Raw genomic sequence first — 17,362 nt, 5'->3', positions numbered from 1 at the left:
TATAGAATTACTGCACCCAACTAGAAGGCAAACTTAGAGGGGTTATTATAGCTCACTATGTATCAGGTTACTGGCAAACAAGGGAACTAAAAAGGAATCATACAGAGCAGTTATCACTGTGGTACACAAAGGCAGCAAGACCACCATGCCCTGAAGTTCTGCCATGGATGATGAGGCCATAACTGTTATTGTCTGGGGACTCGCTGAACTCCCATTTTCATTTAGTTAAGACTTACTTTGAACCAGCTGTTGATCTCATTATTGCAGCAGGAGAACAGGGAAAGCAATGCTGTAGTTTGGACAAAAGCCCCACTAGAATAAAAAACCCAGAATCTTGAAACCTCCATCAGAAGGCTGCCACACCTCCCTTTTTAAAACAGCAGCAGAAGAAACACAAGACAAAACCATAACAACACTTAGCAGTATTCTCAAGTGTAAATTTAAGAAGATGCAAGTGCTGTGCCATATTCTTCCAGGCTAGTGTAAAGCCTACAAAAAACACCTGCCAGTCCTGAGAGTACTAAACTGCTAATCAGTACTTTATTGACTAGAGTAAATGAACTGGAAGCAACTTCAGTGGTAACAGCCTTCACGATCACCTCATTGTGGTTTAGTGCTTTAGTGCATAAAACTCCCAGCCACAGGCATGGACACATACTCATTATTTAATGAAGAGCAAACTGATCTCTCCATTATCCCTCTGCTACCTGCTGAGGTAGGCTGAAGGACCTCTTGCATATGCTTCTCTGGATGCAATACACCCACTATTCCACATATAGGCCTACATCAGTTTTGAGCAGAGCTTATGTTACAGCTTGTAGTAGTTTCAGATACACTTGTATTACACTACAACAGTGGATGTGCACTTAAGAGATAATTTGACCTACAAGGAGGGAAAAAACTTAGGAAGCATAGGAACTGATGTATTCGAAAGATGCCAGCTCCAAAACCCACCCTCCTGTTAAAAAAAGAAAAAAAAAGAGAGAGAGAGAGAGAAAGAATTAAAGAATGCAGCACAGTAATTGTGCTAAATTTTCTTTAACAAATACTGGTAGCACAGGAACCCAGCCTTCCAGTGCAGAGCTTCTTGACAGAGCAATGATGAAAAGTGATACTCTAGGAAAAACATTCCTCAGAGACAAAACTAAACGTGCTTAAATGACGAAGACAGAAAAGCTAGTTGCAAGTCAATTAGAAAACATCTACTTAAAAAAAAAAAAAAAAAACAACAACCCTCTAACTGCTCACAGTCTCACTAATTATGCTGTTTCAGAATACTCTCCCAGAAATACTCTGCAGTGCAATAAGGAATAAATGACTTAATTCTTTTACAGAACAATACCCACTATTCAGAGAACCCAGCCATTCCCTCCCTCTGACAAAAGCTGTCATATCTGGCAAGGGATGAATAAAAGATGAATCCAGGTCCTATGATAAAAGGACCTTCTGTGAGAAACCAAAAGTTAAGTCTCTTCTAAGCACAGGGATGCACCCAAACTAGGGGGGAAACAAATATGAAAATAAATTACAAGCATCTGCCAGCATTATGATACCTGCCAACTATGGCTGACAAAAATAGGTTATTCAGAGTTAATTCACCTACAACTTTCCTCTACTGTGAGTCTACAAAAGCCAAAATCCTTTGACCTCAATGCTAACATGATTTGCTCAGCCCACATACTCTGCATGCAACAGTAACGCAAATCTAAGATTTTAATATAATGTTTACGCATATTTAATATTAATTACATTTACATATTTAAATTATCCTACTACATTAACAATACTAGATACAATATTAAGAAAAAACAACTAGCATGGTTAAGTCTTCAAATTTTGAGTTTTCTACCAAGTATAAAACAGAATAGAAAAAAAGTTTCCATGTAAAGAAGAAAGTATACTTTAACAGAAGCAGCCAAGACCTGTTGCAAAACACAGATCATGTATGCTGACATTTAGACCAAACCTTGTAGTAATAGAAGATATAATAGAAGTAATAGAATTAAGTAATAGAAGATGCTGCCATTCACTATACTTACAAGAAACTGCCTTATAGTTCATTTACTGACTGCACTATAGTGATTATTTAAAAAACCCACACAGCACAGCATCTTTGTCTTGTCCTTTAGAAAGAATTTGTACGTACGAAATGACCTTGTTTAAACCATGCTAGAAAATATAGAACTCTGTGATAGAAAGAGGTTAAAAAGGTTGAATACTGTGGAAAAAAATTTATTAAGTCTATACAAGTCTTCTGAAACAAACCATTGGCTTTGATACAGTAAATTCAAGTGAATACTCATTGCAATAGTATTTTTTCATACAGAGATCAAGAAGCCCTGTAGCTTCCCATTTAGTGTCTGTGACAGAAGTTTTATTTCTGAATAAGTAGCTGCACAAAGCAGACGTGGTAAGAGTCTCACAGTAACAGTGAGCTACAGTTGAGATAAACTTATATTACAAACATTTCAGAAAATTAGGAATCCATACGGAAGTGTGGCAAAATGATTCACAATGAAAGAACAATGACATCACTCAGACCCCTTGCCAATAATGAAGACTTTCTGCAGCAAGTCTAGAGCAGACCATCATAAAAACCTAGAGTGCAAGAGTACCACAAATTTAGTATATAAATATCACAGGATTAAAACTCCAGTTAAGCCATCAACTGAAGTGATGATTAAAAGGAAAACATGGCATCTCCCAGCTTTGCAAAGGAAGCTTTCAAAGCATCTCTTCAAGAAAGTGCTGATGCCAACTAGGGCCTGTGCCAATTAGTGTTTTAGACTGCACTGCTGAAAGACAAAATTTTAGCAGATTTGTCTAAGAACTGTATAATCCTGCTGCTTCTAATACCTTCAAAAAGCATTTCCTAGAAGAGATGAAATGTAACATTTATAGCTCATACTGTTTCCAAGATCTGTGCATACTATATAGTTCTATAATTTCAACAGAATTTTAAAGTAAGACAAAGAGCAGACAATGCAGTATTTGTTAGATGGATTTGTTTAGAATAGTTACACAATTCATGTATACAGTTGTAAAATTTTTAGTGCATTTGTTCTTGCACATTATTTATGCTACTTATAAAAATCTGGAGATTGCAAATTGGGCATGCTTACCATAACATTTTCAAACTGGGAAAGCTGCAGAACATTTTTCCTACAAGTGTTCACTGCCATGATACAAAACAAATATGTGCAAACTGCAAGGTCCCTAAAAATAGCATTTAATGACTTTATGTACAGAAAGATGTAACTATCTGTTTAAATATGCGAAGAATAAGCTTCCCAAAGTTTATAACATAGAACAATATCCACCACATGCTCCTCCTCCTCCATATCCTTCTTCCTTGTTCGATAACTTTACACCTCTGTTTTGGCTTTCACTCTCCCACAGTCCAGGAGTCTGAATGATTTTTTCAACAAGTTCTTCAAAGGCACACTGCACACCATCACATGTTTTTGCACTTGCCTCTGGAGAAGGGACACAAAAAGTCAAGCATGAGCATAAATTCTGGTAACTTGTTTAATATTCTCTTTCAGTTAAGTTTCAACCTACAACAGACTTAAAACTTCTACAATCTGTTCTTTAAAAACACAGTGGTGCCAAAATTGGCAACTACATGGATTTGTCACCACACAGGTAGCACCTCAAAATACTTTTAATAGAAGAGCTTTCAAGTCAAACTTCACCAAAACATACGGAGACAGCTACAGCTTAGCTTTACTATCCTGTGGAAAGCACTCCAGTAAGAAAAATTAGGATTCTTGTCTGAAAAATCTGGTTGCTGTTCCGTATTTCAGTTCTGTACATTGATCATAACTGTAGTACCACCAGACCATATGAATCAAGGGATCCACAGTGCAGGATTCTGGGTCAGTCTCCATGATAAAACTCACCTGATAAAAAGCAATAAGGGATCTCATTCCTTTTGCAGTTAGCAGAATTCTAGGTCATTTCACTCAGGGTCTTTACTTTGATCAAGACTAAGAAATCTGCCCACAGGTTATGTTATGACAATAACAGACACCATCAGGAATTGTTCAGTTCCACAAGGGCTTGCCCTGCTCATCTACACAGCCACGTAGATACTTAACACATGTAGCATGCGCATATATATATATACACTATATATATATATGCACACTTATAGTCTGATTTTCATTTTTGTTTTCATCTCCCATGCATTTAGTAGCTTGTGCCTCAACTTTGAACTTTTATTTCCACTTCTGACACTGCAGCTAAAAAGGAACAGCAGGACACTAAACAAAAAGGAGTTTTCAGTCCAAGATAAAGAATGTAAGTCTAAGTACAAGAATGAACGAGTACATGTCAATGAACTGCTCTGCTACTGGAATAATCCTGTAAAATAATCCCTTCTGATCCTTAGGTGAAACACATGATAAACATATGCATAGAGTCACCTTTTAAATTTATTATTACGTGGCCCTACAAGACCCATTTCATTTTGCAGCAAGACGAGACCAATATATTTTTTCCAGTCATAATTTTGTCATTATTCAATCCCACCCACCATTTATAAGTTAATTACATACCTACCTATTTTTACATCCCAGTTCTAATACAGATTTCTCTCAGGTACCAGCTGTTTTGCTATACTGAAGGCTGGCCACTAGCACCAGTTTTCCCTTTTTCATTTAGCCTGTTATTGATTTAGCAAGTCAGCTGGGAAACAAAATCAGACAAAACCCCAAACCCAAAACAGGCTTCATCAGGCTACAGAGAGCTTGTACTCTGCCCTGCATCCTTATGAAATTTCTGCATAATCATCCACAGTTAGAACAGATACCTGGACTCAGGCACAATTTTAAAAACCAGGAATATCCATTATCTTTGTGTCCAGTGCAGCTGAGAAATATCATTTATTGGACTGTACACCTGAAGACTCTCATTCCTACAGAAGTGGTACATTTTCTTATGTAATAAAAATCAAGAAATATCTCCGCAAATATCTATGACATACCTATAAACAACATGGAATGTTTTCTTGCAAATTTGAGGCCTTCATTTCTGTCAACTTCACGGTTTTCCTATAATAAAACAAAGCATTAATATTTCTTATTAATAAAATACACCAGTAGATTACTTAGTGCAGTTGAATTTGGTTTACCTTATCAATCTTGTTTCCAACTAACATTTGCACTATGTCATTCCTTGTGCAGTATGTTTCCAATTCATTTAACCAGTTATCCAGCTTGACAAAAGTATCTCTTCTTGTGACATCATAAACTGAAAGATATTAGTGATATTATTCCACAATATTTTTTCAAGAATTACAGCTTACAATACAAAAGGAGCAAAAAAGATAGCTTTTTGGATCAGAAAACTGAAGGAGTTCTAATTTACCTTCTATAGGAACAACTGGAAAAAAAGTAGGACATCCACCAGTACAAACCTCTGATGCAGAAACAGCTCTCAGACTTGATACATCCTAGCTTACAGGCTAGAGACTATCCTTCTCCAAGGAATTCTACACTAGCAGATACCTCATGTAGGGTACCTAAAATCACTACACAACAGCTAAGGAAAGAGCATGACACAACCTTCAGTACTGGACCTATGAAAGTGTTTTTTTCCTTTGTTTTCACATCCCATGTGCAGACAGGCATAAACAGCTTCTTTCAAATCTGTAACTTGGCTTGCATGAACAACCTTATTTTTTTGGAAGACAGGTAACAAAGAAAGAGTCAGGAAGTACTGAATAAATTAGGAAAGCAAATCTCAACAGCAGAACCTTCTATCTCCCAAACACTGCTTGTTTACATCTTCCACCATTAAGTGACAGGTTGAGGGACTTGACACGACATGCTTTGACAACACCTTCTTACACCTGGAAGATAATGCAACTCACAACTTGGGAAACCTACCAGGAGGTCACATGACAGATATTATTCCACCTTAAACAATTTAACTAGACACAGTAGCTAAGCAAGATGCTCTAAAGTCAGAAGCAACTTCAAGAAAATTAAACACACATCCCTGCCCTTACTTCAGTAAGCTCCTCACTCCTAGCAGTGGAGAAGAAGAATTTCAGAGCTCAGTGCCTAGCAAACAGGCTTCCATACACAAAAAAAAGCACAAATGAGACTTCATTGTGAGGCTGCAATTATGGGTTTTGCCTGGGCTTCTCACACTCAGATTGGTGCTTTCTACATGCCCAGCTGGTCTTTTCTAAGTGATTCTGACTGCGTAACATTCCATCAGTTGGGAGGCAAATAACAAAATACCTCAGCCAGATTCCACAGTTTACATTATTAATTTCATTAAGGAAAAAAACAACAGGGATAAGAAAAAGTATCACACTGATACAGAGATACTACACAGAGGAGATTTTTTTTTTACTCTGCACTTAGTAAGCACAGACAAAAATAAAAACGAATAAATAAAAGACAAACTCATGACAGCACAAGGACAACAGCTCCAAGCTATCTGTTCAGATAGCAGTAGCTTTTATTCTCATGCAAAAATCAGAGGTTCTCAAGCCGGTCAGATTGACTACATTGAGAAAGAGGCTGAGACACCAAGATGCCTTAATATGAGTTGCTCAATACAGATACAAAAATTTTTAATATCAACTAGATATTATGTAAAGGCTATATGAGTTTGTGTAACTCCAATGCACAAGAAAACCATAAACATTTCAATTAGCATGCAAAGATATACTTACCTAGGATAACACCTTGTGCACCTCTGTAGTAACTGGGGGTTAATGTTCTGAACCGCTCCTGACCTGCAGTATCCTAACAAGCCATTCAAAAAGTTCCATTATTCAGAATTTGAGCAGAATGTAGTTTAGCTTTCAGGTATTCTACTTCTAATGAACATACAAAGTAAGATTTAAACTATATTCCACTAGCAGATTACCTGAGTTTATTCCATTCCCAGCTGGTTTACTACACATTAACTTTGAGATTTTATGTAATCTGTCCTGGGAAACACCTTTGAACTACTAGATATAGTATGTAACTGGATTATATAACAGTAAGATGGCCATTTCTGCAAAGACATTTGATCTGCAGCTAGCACTGCAGCAACCAGCAAGAAAGCAGCATAGCTTTCTAACAAGCATCACAGCCCATGAAAACAAAATCAGTTCTTTCACTTCAATCACTTGGTCCCATTAAATTTGATTGAGTATCTGGGTAAATGCACTAACATGCTATAACAAAGCAGAAGCAGAAATAAGTTAGACGTTTTTCTGGTTTAAAGCAAAGCTGAGTTTACATCCTAAAATTTAGAGAGTTAATAGCTCTGAAAAAAAAAGAAAAACAAACAACAAAACCCACCAAAATTAGAATGCTCTTTTACTATCAGAGATTAAGTTATAGTGCACTCTCATTGAAGACTTTATGCATAGAACATTTTTCAACTAGGTTAGAAGTGGCACATGAAACCCTGTGGAATCCCTGACAAAGAACCTGGTTAAACAGGATTTCACTGGATTTCAACATTCTACAAGCCACTCAGTCAATGTCACACATCCAAAACTGGTTTTGTGTCATGACACACCTTCACAAGCTTTTCTTTTCCAGTTTGCCTCAGGATTATTTCTACTTAGCAAAATGAGAGAAAATAAACCCTAACTTAACATTCCTGGTTCTGCTATCAGTGTGGCTTTCCTCCTGTATGCATTTTTTATTTTCTGTCAAGATATTGCATTTTTTCCCTTGTCAAACCCATTTATTTCACTGGTGATTACTACTGTAACTAAGACATAAGTCTTGTTTGTTAGTGAGCTATGAAGCATTCTCCAAGCTACAGAAACACCGCAATACACATTTCAAGTTCTACTACTACTTCCCAAGGAAACAAAGGTCTGATAACTTGCTTATATGAGAAACAAAGTTTTAATCTTGCTTGGTACAAGAAGACACAACTGGGTCTGACTATTCAAAAATGTGCTTCAAATCACATAAGTGTGGAGGTCGGTTTACATAATGGAGAATATTTTTTAAAAACTTGGGAGTACTTTTTCTTCACTTGCTGTAATGGAAGTTCTGCTTTTAACTAAAGCAGAAGTTGAACAGCTGTGATTACGAACACTGCCCCTCTCTCCTTGAAATCCATCTGCTACAAATAATTCTGACACTGAGCCTATAAAAGCCTTTGTGTGATGGTTATGAAGTTTAGACAAAAAAAAACATGCAACTGTAATCCTTAACCTATTAGAATACAATCTCAGTGTTACAGACAAAATTTAGTAAAGAAGTGCACCCTTCTACTGATTTAATACCATTTAATACCATTTAAATCCTTCTACTTCTATCCCAACCGGACCTGGAATTAGTCCTGCAGAAGTTTACAGGCAGCAGAACTACCCCATCAGCCAGCTGTCCCACAGTTCACTGCACCTTCTGCACTATTATATTATATATTATATATATAATGCTGCACTATTAACCTCTCACTTCTCCTTCCTATTAACAGAAAAGGACTCTATACAAATTATACATTATAGAAACTCTAGCTACTCCTGAAGCAACGCAGCACATGAAGAACTTAGAAGAGACTTACCCATATTGCCAGTTTAGCTTTGTTTCCATCAACTGAAATAGTTTTCACCTTGAAGTCCACACCTAGAGAAGGAAAAATATTTTAGTTCTTCAAACACATTACAGCTATCTTTGAAAAAGAAAATAAAGAGAAATGGAAAAAATAAAATCAAACTCCAAAAAAACCCATGTTTTAACGCAAGCAAGAAGAGTAAGTTCAATCAGCTATTTATGAACCTTATTCAAAATGCAAGGTTTTCTTGCTGACAGGCTTTTGCAAAAGCCTAAGGGGCTTTTAAGCCATTGACTCAAAATATTTTATGGAAGTAAGGCAAATACTACATCTCTTGTATTAAAGCATATATTCCAGGACAAATTTCCAAGTTTACAATTCAAATGGATTAACTTTCTATTCATTACTCACAAACATTCTCCAAACAGACATACTAATGGTTCTGCTGCTCAGTCATCTATTCCAACATGTAACAATTCTTCCTCCTTCATGTGTCCTCCACCCCCAGGAACTAGCAGTCTATCAACTGCTCACAGACAAGATGCACAAAACTCAGGCCAAGGAGAACATGTTAGTGAATGCAAATTTAAAGAATATAGTGACACACATCTGTTTGAGAGGCCCAGCAGAGTTATGATCCATTATGCTTTAATTCAACCCTTAGGTTACTAATAACAAGTAACTAACTAGAAATAAGTTTCAAGTATTTTGGAGTTACTTTTACTTCCCACCAGGCAGCAGCTCTAAAATGAAGTAGCAGTCTGGAAAGTTGATATTTCTAGAAGAACAACTTTCAAGTGCAACAGCAAACTTTTTGTACTTGGAATTACAATGTCAATCATCACATTCCCTACCAGAAAAAGAATTTAACTATTCTACTACAAAATTAGTAGAGTATCAGGATGACTGTGCTGCACTTACATTCCTAAATTCATGCAGATTAAAAACAAATACAAATAGCTGCCAAAATGCATTCAACTTAAAGTCATAAAGGATATACAGGATGATTAAGAAACTGCATATTATAAGCAGATTTAAACTTCAGTTGCACTGAACTCTAAACAGGCCAAGACAATCTTTATTCCACTGTTTCACAGCTTCAGCTCATTAAAGTGTTCCCTGAAGTGTCAGGTGTTTTTCAACAACATTCTGCACTGGAGCAGCCCATACTCTCTTTCAAGAAAAACTTCCCCAAAGTACATCAACTTTTGTAGTAACTGAACAGAACTCAGGTACTAGGAATCCCAGTCCCTAACTTAGCAATAATATAATGCTCAATATATTACTCAAGAGCAGGACATTATTCTATAGTTATGTTCACAGAACAGTTGTTATAAACTTTATTTAAACATCAGTTCTTAGAACTTTACCTAGTTCACAGAAGACTGCTATGCTCGCAATTTGACTCAATTTGATCCTAGAGAACATTGTGTTCTGTCTGCTTTTCAGCACTCAGCAGTAAATTTCAGACTAAAAGAATCTCTTTCTTCCACTGTAATTGCATGTTTCTTCCCCTGAACTCCAAAAACCCCATCTACAGTTCAGTCAGCATGTCCAACAGTTCACAGTGCATTCTTTTATCCATTAGTCTGGCACCAAAACCAGTAACTGCAGATATTACAAGTCTATTGGATACTCAACATTTAACTACTTAACATTTAATTGCCAATTAAAATATGTCATAATAATTTCAAGAAAGAAAACTTCCTTCCTTAAGATAAACATACGTATTCTGAAGCCACAGTATCCTTCTACCATTCAGTATCTTGTGCCTACACAGTTCAGAAATTTTTATTTAATGGAAATGGATATATATACCTTTATATGCTGATTTAAAATTCACTTTAAATTTTGCAAGGGCAATGCAAGTAAAATAAAAAACTAAAATAGTGGCTAAACTCCATGTGTTTGACTGTTTAAAAGCAGAAGTATGAAAATTAACTAATAACACACCAAAATACACCTTTTAAAGTGACTGATGCATGTAAAATAGAATTCTAACAAAGGAACTCAAGACATATAAAAGCCAATTAACAAGAAAACTTTTAAATACTTAGGTTTTTGGTTGCCAATCTTCCATTGGGAAAGACAAGCACAAAAAAATCAAGGTTCAAGAAAATCTTTTTGAATTGAACAAACCAGGCACTTATATTTCCTAAAACCAACAGTGAAACACAGACATGTTTGTGCAACAAGTATCAGTTCTGACCTTGCAAGAGTGTTTTGTCTACCCTTGACAGCAGAGAGCTGACAGTGCTTTCCACCATGCCTTGGAAGGCAGCCAGAAACAAGACAGCACTACTAGACTGTACTCCAGTGTGTTAACACCTCCTGCCTCAGCACTACACACTAACATACTACGGACTTCAAATCTGCAAGAAGAGCTCTGTCACTGATACTGCCATATTCAGGTCAGTAATGCCATGCTGTATTTAGAGAAAGTGCATAATTAGCTACAGTGTAATATTTGTGCTGTAGCTAAGTGACAAGTTGGACAGCTTAGTGCAATACATCATTTCATTTGTGAAATATGGATTGTACTGAACACTCATCTAGAACCTCTCATACAAAGATCAAGCAAGTGAAGACAAGCATGAGCAGTAGGGACAACAGAAAATATTGGAGTACATGAAATCTGGCAAGACCCATGTAATGAAACCCAACAAACAAGCCAGCCTCAAGAGAATACAAGGACAGGTAATCTGATAGGTTAAATACAACATGTTTAATCCAACTGAAGTTACTGTATCTGCATCATTTGCCAAAAGTAGCTTATTATTCAAAGAATATCACAGGATTTTTACTAAGTTCTGAAGAATAACCCACATGAAACAATCATTTAGGGTTTATTTTAAATTGCACCCAATAGGTCTGTGCAATCTATGAAGGTAAGATATGTCTCAACAGGTCATCACAAGGGACCAGTTGTGCTGCTGTCAAGGCTTTCCTCAGTATTGTGGGTTTGTGTGTAGTTCTGCTCTAACTTAAAGAAAACCAAACCAGGCAAAGTTCTCCTCACTTTCTAATCCAAATTAAAATAAACATAGTCACGTTAGCCAGTTCAGCAGTCAGTATGTAGATGACATTGAAAGAAGACATTACTTATAGTCCATTCATTTTGAAAAAGCACAATACTCTTCAGTTTCAACAGGAAAGGCTTTAAAACCTCTTCTGTCCTTATGTTCCCTAACTCAAAACGAAAGTGTTTAATTAGCACAAAAAGAACTCCAAGCTGAGACTCACAAAGTATTCTGACATTTCAACATCTTGTAAGTACCTGAAATTGGCATCTAGGGTCTGTCTTCATGCAGCAGAATAGTTACCTCTAGGAGCTCACTCCAACTGCTTAGTCTATATGAACAACAAATCATGCCCTGAATTTAAAGCTGACATTTTGCTTCTTAGAAATACATTCACCAGAAAAGTGACAATGTCAGTGGATAGTAGTTTAAAGAGAAAAATGAGAAAACAAATAAGAACCCAGATTCTGTCCTTTTCCAGTTAAGTGGACAAAAAAATGGATCTGCTCTCCCCTAGGAGTACCACACACACCATGCTGTAGGACTTGCACAGCTGGGGTCACAGCACCTCTACTGCACAGCACTACCTCAGACATCAGCTAGATGGGCCTGACAGGGTGATTTACACCAGCATTTGCTCGGTCTCTAGAAACTGACTTTTCCTGCCAAATGATTGCATCCATTCCAGATTAGTGTATTTGTTTCAGAACTCAAACTCAACCCAAATCAATGCTTACATTGAGTATTCTTCCTCCGTTTCTACATCAGAAATGGAGCAGAGTAGGACCTGCCAGGTAGGATCTGTCAGCAGTAAACCTTGAATTGTTGCTATTTAGCAACCAGTGATTAGCTACCACACATGCTGCTGTACATTTTGACAAACTTAAAGCAGAATTACTTCAGGAAATAATTCCTTAGTTTCTCAAATAGTGCACTGATTCCAGTTTTTGACACAGATACAAAAAGCAGAATGAAAAAAAAAAAAGAAACCCCACCATTAGAAATAAACAAACAAACAAAAAAAAAACTCAAACAATAAAGATGCCCATTCAGAGACTGAACTACTCTACTGGTATCCAAAATATCATGAAAGCTGAAGTAGCTATTCTGCACTAACATCCTGGCTCACACGGTTGATAAATCAAGAACGTAAAAGGATCTGAAATATATACAGTGCCAAAACTATTAGATTAGAATCCAAGATTGCTATCTTCACCACCTGATCTAATTAATTCCTGTTTCCTTCCACACTATCCTCCCTCATAAACTGAAGTGGGGCAGATTGCACAACTCCACTTTTTACAAGCAAAGGAATTAACAAAAATAGGCCATGTTCCTCCCCTTGGCTTCTCAGTGCTTTATAAGAAATAGTACTCCTGAATCTTTATTTAATTCTTAATAAATTAGACAGAGCTGGTTTTGTCTTCCAACAGCTAACTCAAAGAAAAAATTCTATATAAACTCTCACACAGAACTCTTCCTACAGAGAAAATAAAAAAACACAACTGAAATGATGGTGTGAAAAAGTATCTCTATTTTCCATAATTTCAGTTATTACTCTGGCACAGAGTTGCATCACACTCTTAAGGGCTCCATTTTGCTTCCTTTGAGAGCCAATCTACTTAGTTATCCCTGCATTCTGGGTCACCCTCCCCCAGCACAACTGACCCATGCTAGTAGGTAGAGTACAAGCACAGCAATGACACGTCACTGCCTTTTTCTCCAGCAGCTCTAGATTCTTGGCTCTCTTCCGTTTTTCTCAGAGGTCTAGCTGCCAAGGAACTGATTGCTAAGTAAAAAAAAAAAAGCCACATTGTAATTTCCTCCCTACAGAGGAAAAGCAGAAGCCAGGCAGAGCCCAGTGCACTCAAGTATTGTCAGACGTTGGAAGAGTTAATGCTACCTGGTACAGAGTCTTAAGATAGCTACCAAGTATCATATTACATAGACACAAGGTCTGGACAGCAATATTATTAGTCAAAAACCTGACAACTATTTTGCACAGACAAATCAGTAGGAGAGTAGTAGTTCTTACAGAAAGCCAAACACGTCTGAACTCCAATACATGTCAGTCAAGTCTGAACAAACCACAATTTTACACTGAAAATGTTATCAGTTTTTCTAAGGTTGTATTAGCACATACTTACCAATTGTTGCAGCAAGTTCTGGGTCAAATGTATCATCTGTGAACCGCAGCAGAAGGCTGGTAGGGGAAAAACGAAAAATAAGAGATACTATTATTGCAGCATATCCTCACCTTGCTAGAAGCCTATAAATTACAAGTCTGAAAGGAACACCAAGACCACACAGCTAAATAAACCCACATCAGATTCTTCTTTTGCAGGAGACAATATATGGAAAAAAGAAAAGAATATGGAAAGAATAGAGCAGACATGTTCTGCTACCTGAGCCCATCTCTCTTCTCTGCATGTATTACCAAGAATGTCTCTTTGAAAACTAAGTTCCACACAAATGTCAAATCAGTTGCCTGAACAGTCATGTGATCTGCTTTGCAAAGCATTTTACTTCAACCTTATTCTACTTTTCTTATTTCAGAATTCAGTACAAAAGTAGTATTATTTGTTTTGTTTCAATATTGCTACACACAGTATTTCTGTAAGCTTGAGAAATAAATTCCAAGTCAGCTTTTCATCCCAGAAATAACTCCTTGAACTGGGCACACAGGGAAACAGCAAGGAAAACACCCATCAGAAATAAAGACACAGAAGCTGAAGAGCAGAAATAGCTCCCCAATCTTTTATGATTTTGTATATAGCAACTCACACACACAACATTTCCCCCTACCCTGATGAATGTGTTTGCTACCAATAGAAAAATTTACAACTAAGATTTAACAGCACATCACACCATAGCACTGCAGGGTCCCTTAAAGAATGTAACCAGTGTCCAATGTAATATTTTTATGAGAGAGAAAGATTCTGAGCGTGCAGTTTCTAAAATCAACAGCCTTATGCATCTGTGGTGAGTGCATGTGGCAGGCAGCTGTTTGCTATGACCACAGCTTCTACTTATTTCCAGGATGGAGAAACAAAACAAAGCCTTATTTACTTTTTGGCCTTCCCCACCATCTTGTTCTTTTCCCTCACTTAGTATGGGAATTTAGAAGTCAAGTGCTTTTTAGTGTCTGGACACAGTCCTGCATTGACAAAAACAGTGACCACTGAAATTCCCTTGTTTCAATGAGGATGAATGACAACTCCAAGTTAATCAGCATTTTTTCTCGCCTTACTCTAGAACACCAAAACCAAATGGTAGCTTTATTTATCAAAGAACAATTAAAATAATATTTTTTTAAAAAAATCACAGCACACAGGATTTTTACCAGTATCTTTAGATGGTTGTATAAAGATGCTATTTAAAAGCAGCTATTTTTAGTTACAACTAATACTAGTTTCATTCAAAACAGAAAAAATGTGGAACCTTTATACCACTACTAGATTAAAACCACCATTTTAACAGCCTTGTATGCCAAGCCCAGCCAACTTCTACCTTTTTTTCATATATAACTATCATCTTCTACAAAGTATAGCACCTCACAGAGACCACATTTAAGACAGCATTTGTTCAGAAGTCAGGACTCAAACGTATTACTCCACCATGCTAATACCTGTTTAACATCTGACCTTTCCTTGTCAACCATCAGGTAAGAGACACAAATTAAGGAATAATTTAATATTAAGTTCCTGCACCTGAACAACTGCAATGTTATGGTTTAATAGCATTTTTATTTCCTCTACGCAATGTCTCTTTTAACAAGCATTCTGATGTAAAGAAACATGTACATAAATAGGTATGCACAGCTGCTGTGTGTTTTATCTGCCCCAGGAAAAATTCTTCCATATGGCCACTCATATATAAGAGATGACCTCAACTAAAAGAAATTTGCTCAGATCATGTCTGTCACCAGCGGCCTACTGTACTAATTCTCAATTCAGTAGCTAACTCAAACGAGTAACTGACAGACTTTTAACAAATATGTGTGCTTTTTTTTTTCCTAATTAGCAACTTATATGTAATTTAGGGTCTTAGCAAAGGCCATATATTATTGCCACAAAAATATCAAATATAAAATTACCTGTGTGGTACACTCCCAGATGTCCTTCTAGATTTATATCACACACCCTTTAGTAAGAACTATGTTACCATTTATAAAAAGTTATTAAAAAAACCCCACACAAATAAAATCCCAACTCCTTAGGGTTGGAATCTGTATCTTAGCAAAGCCATGAATATGGCAGGGAGGAAGAAATTAACCTCAAAGTATTTGAAAAAGCCTGTCATTACCAAAAAACCCTGTCTTAGAACTACTTTGCTCCGTCCCCGTGCTCCCCCGCACACACCCAACGCTGGGTCACTTGTGACTCTGCATACACATACTGTGGACTAGACATTAACCCCAAGGCGCTATGGAGATGTACAAGGACACCTATCTCCCCATGACCAGCGCTGCCCCGGGCTCAGGGCGGCCCAGGTGACACAGGGCAGCCCGATAGAACCCTCGCTTCATGTGTTCGCAGCTGAGCCTGTAAGACATCAGCTCTGCCAGTGGCTGCGGAGGAGGAGAAGGAGGAGAAGGGGGGGTAACCTCTGGCCCAGCGGAGGGCTGGCCGGGAAGGGGCGAGGGCGCTCCCCCCGCGGGCCCGGCCCTGCGGGGCGCAGGCCGCGCCCAGACGGCGCTGTCCGACAAGGGGCCTAGGCCGGAACCGCCCGGCCAGGAGAGGCTGTGGAAGGCTGGCGGGCGCCCCCTCACCTGGATTTGCCGACGCCGCTCTCGCCGATGATGAGGATCTTCAGGGTGGTCAGCACGTCCTCGTCCATCCCGGCAGCGCCCCCGGACCGGCCCCGACCGCCCGAGCTCCGTGCGCAGCTGCGGCGGCGGCGCTGCGCCTGCGCGGGGCCGCCCGCGGTTTGTTTACAGCGGGCGGGCCGGGCCGGGCCGGGCCGTGCGCGCGTGCGCGGTGCGCGCCGGGGGGGCCGCGCGCCCGGGCCGTGACCTGAGGGGAGCAGCGGGGCCGAGGGGTGTGCGGAATCAGGGCTGTGGGCAGAAAAGACACCAGATAGAATGGCAGCGCGGTGTTTGACATTGCCGTGGGCTGCCCGGGGAGGTGGTGGAGTTCCCGCCCCTGGAAGGAACGTGGCATGCAGTGGTTGACACGGGGGTGATCGGTCATCGGTTGGGCTCGATGAGCTCAGAGGTCTTTTCCAGCGTCACCGATTCTGCCATTGCTTGCGCCGCACGCAGGCAGCGGCCGGCGCCCGGTGAGGAGCGGAGCCAGCTGCCGATCCCGCGGGGATCCTGCCCCAAAACACGGGCTCGTCCGGGGACACAGCAGCACTGGGGCCAGCTGGTGACACCCCGTGCTCTTCTACCAGCCTCTTACACTCTCCGTTAAAAGCTAAAAACGTTATTTGGTTTGGTGGGGTTTTTTAAAACCAATTCGTATGAGAAAGCCTCTTTTTAGCCAATCCAGCTAACCTGCTATTATGGCTTGAAACCTACCTCAGGCCACGCGTAAACAAGTGCAACTCTTCTAAAATTAACAGAGTACATGTCAGATGTGAGCCCGAGATTCCTCAACCAGTGCTGTAGTCCTTGCCCACGTGGGCAGCCTCTGGGCAGGCCAGAGACTGATGCCATCAAATCTAAACAAGTTCAGGCTCTTCCATGATCACATCCATCAGTCACACAGCCAGTCACTCTAAAGGAAGAGATCGGGCCATGTCAGCAGTGTGTCAGCACAAGCAGGTGAGGCCATCGTGGCTTCTGTCAGAACCACGGCTGCAGAGGGCAC

At 39.0% G+C, this 17,362-nt stretch overlaps 1 protein-coding gene across 1 annotated transcript; it reads right to left on the bottom strand.

Annotated features, from left to right (window-relative positions):
* Nucleotides 1–2,216: 2,216 nt before the first annotated feature.
* RAB18 (RAB18, member RAS oncogene family) lies at nt 2,217–16,508 on the bottom strand. The gene is made up of 7 exons (XM_056483698.1): nt 16,321–16,508; nt 13,697–13,752; nt 8,539–8,600; nt 6,692–6,764; nt 5,135–5,253; nt 4,988–5,054; nt 2,217–3,476 (listed from the first exon to the last, which is right to left on the bottom strand). Exons 1-7 carry the CDS (start codon nt 16,386–16,388, stop codon nt 3,298–3,300), a joined length of 624 nt encoding a protein of 207 aa, XP_056339673.1. The 5' UTR covers nt 16,389–16,508; the 3' UTR covers nt 2,217–3,297.
* Nucleotides 16,509–17,362: the final 854 nt, after the last annotated feature.

This window comes from Oenanthe melanoleuca, chromosome 2 (genome assembly GCF_029582105.1).
Source record: "Oenanthe melanoleuca isolate GR-GAL-2019-014 chromosome 2, OMel1.0, whole genome shotgun sequence".
NCBI lineage: Eukaryota > Metazoa > Chordata > Aves > Passeriformes > Muscicapidae > Oenanthe > Oenanthe melanoleuca.
The sequence above is the reverse complement of the archived record's forward strand: the minus strand, read 5'-3'. Positions and strand labels throughout refer to the sequence as shown.

Excerpts from the sequence above, each read along its gene's own strand:
- RAB18 (XM_056483698.1), bottom strand. The coding sequence starts at position 16,388 with ATGGACGAGGACGTGCTGACCACCCTGAAGATCCTCATCATCGGCGAG. Across the intron at positions 6,765-8,538 it reads AAGCTAAACTGGCAATATGG|GATACTGCAGGTCAGGAGCG; the intron begins GTAAGTCTCTTC and ends ATGGCTTGTTAG. Across the intron at positions 3,477-4,987 it reads ACATTCCATGTTGTTTATAG|AGGCAAGTGCAAAAACATGT; the intron begins GTATGTCATAGA and ends TCCCTTCTCCAG.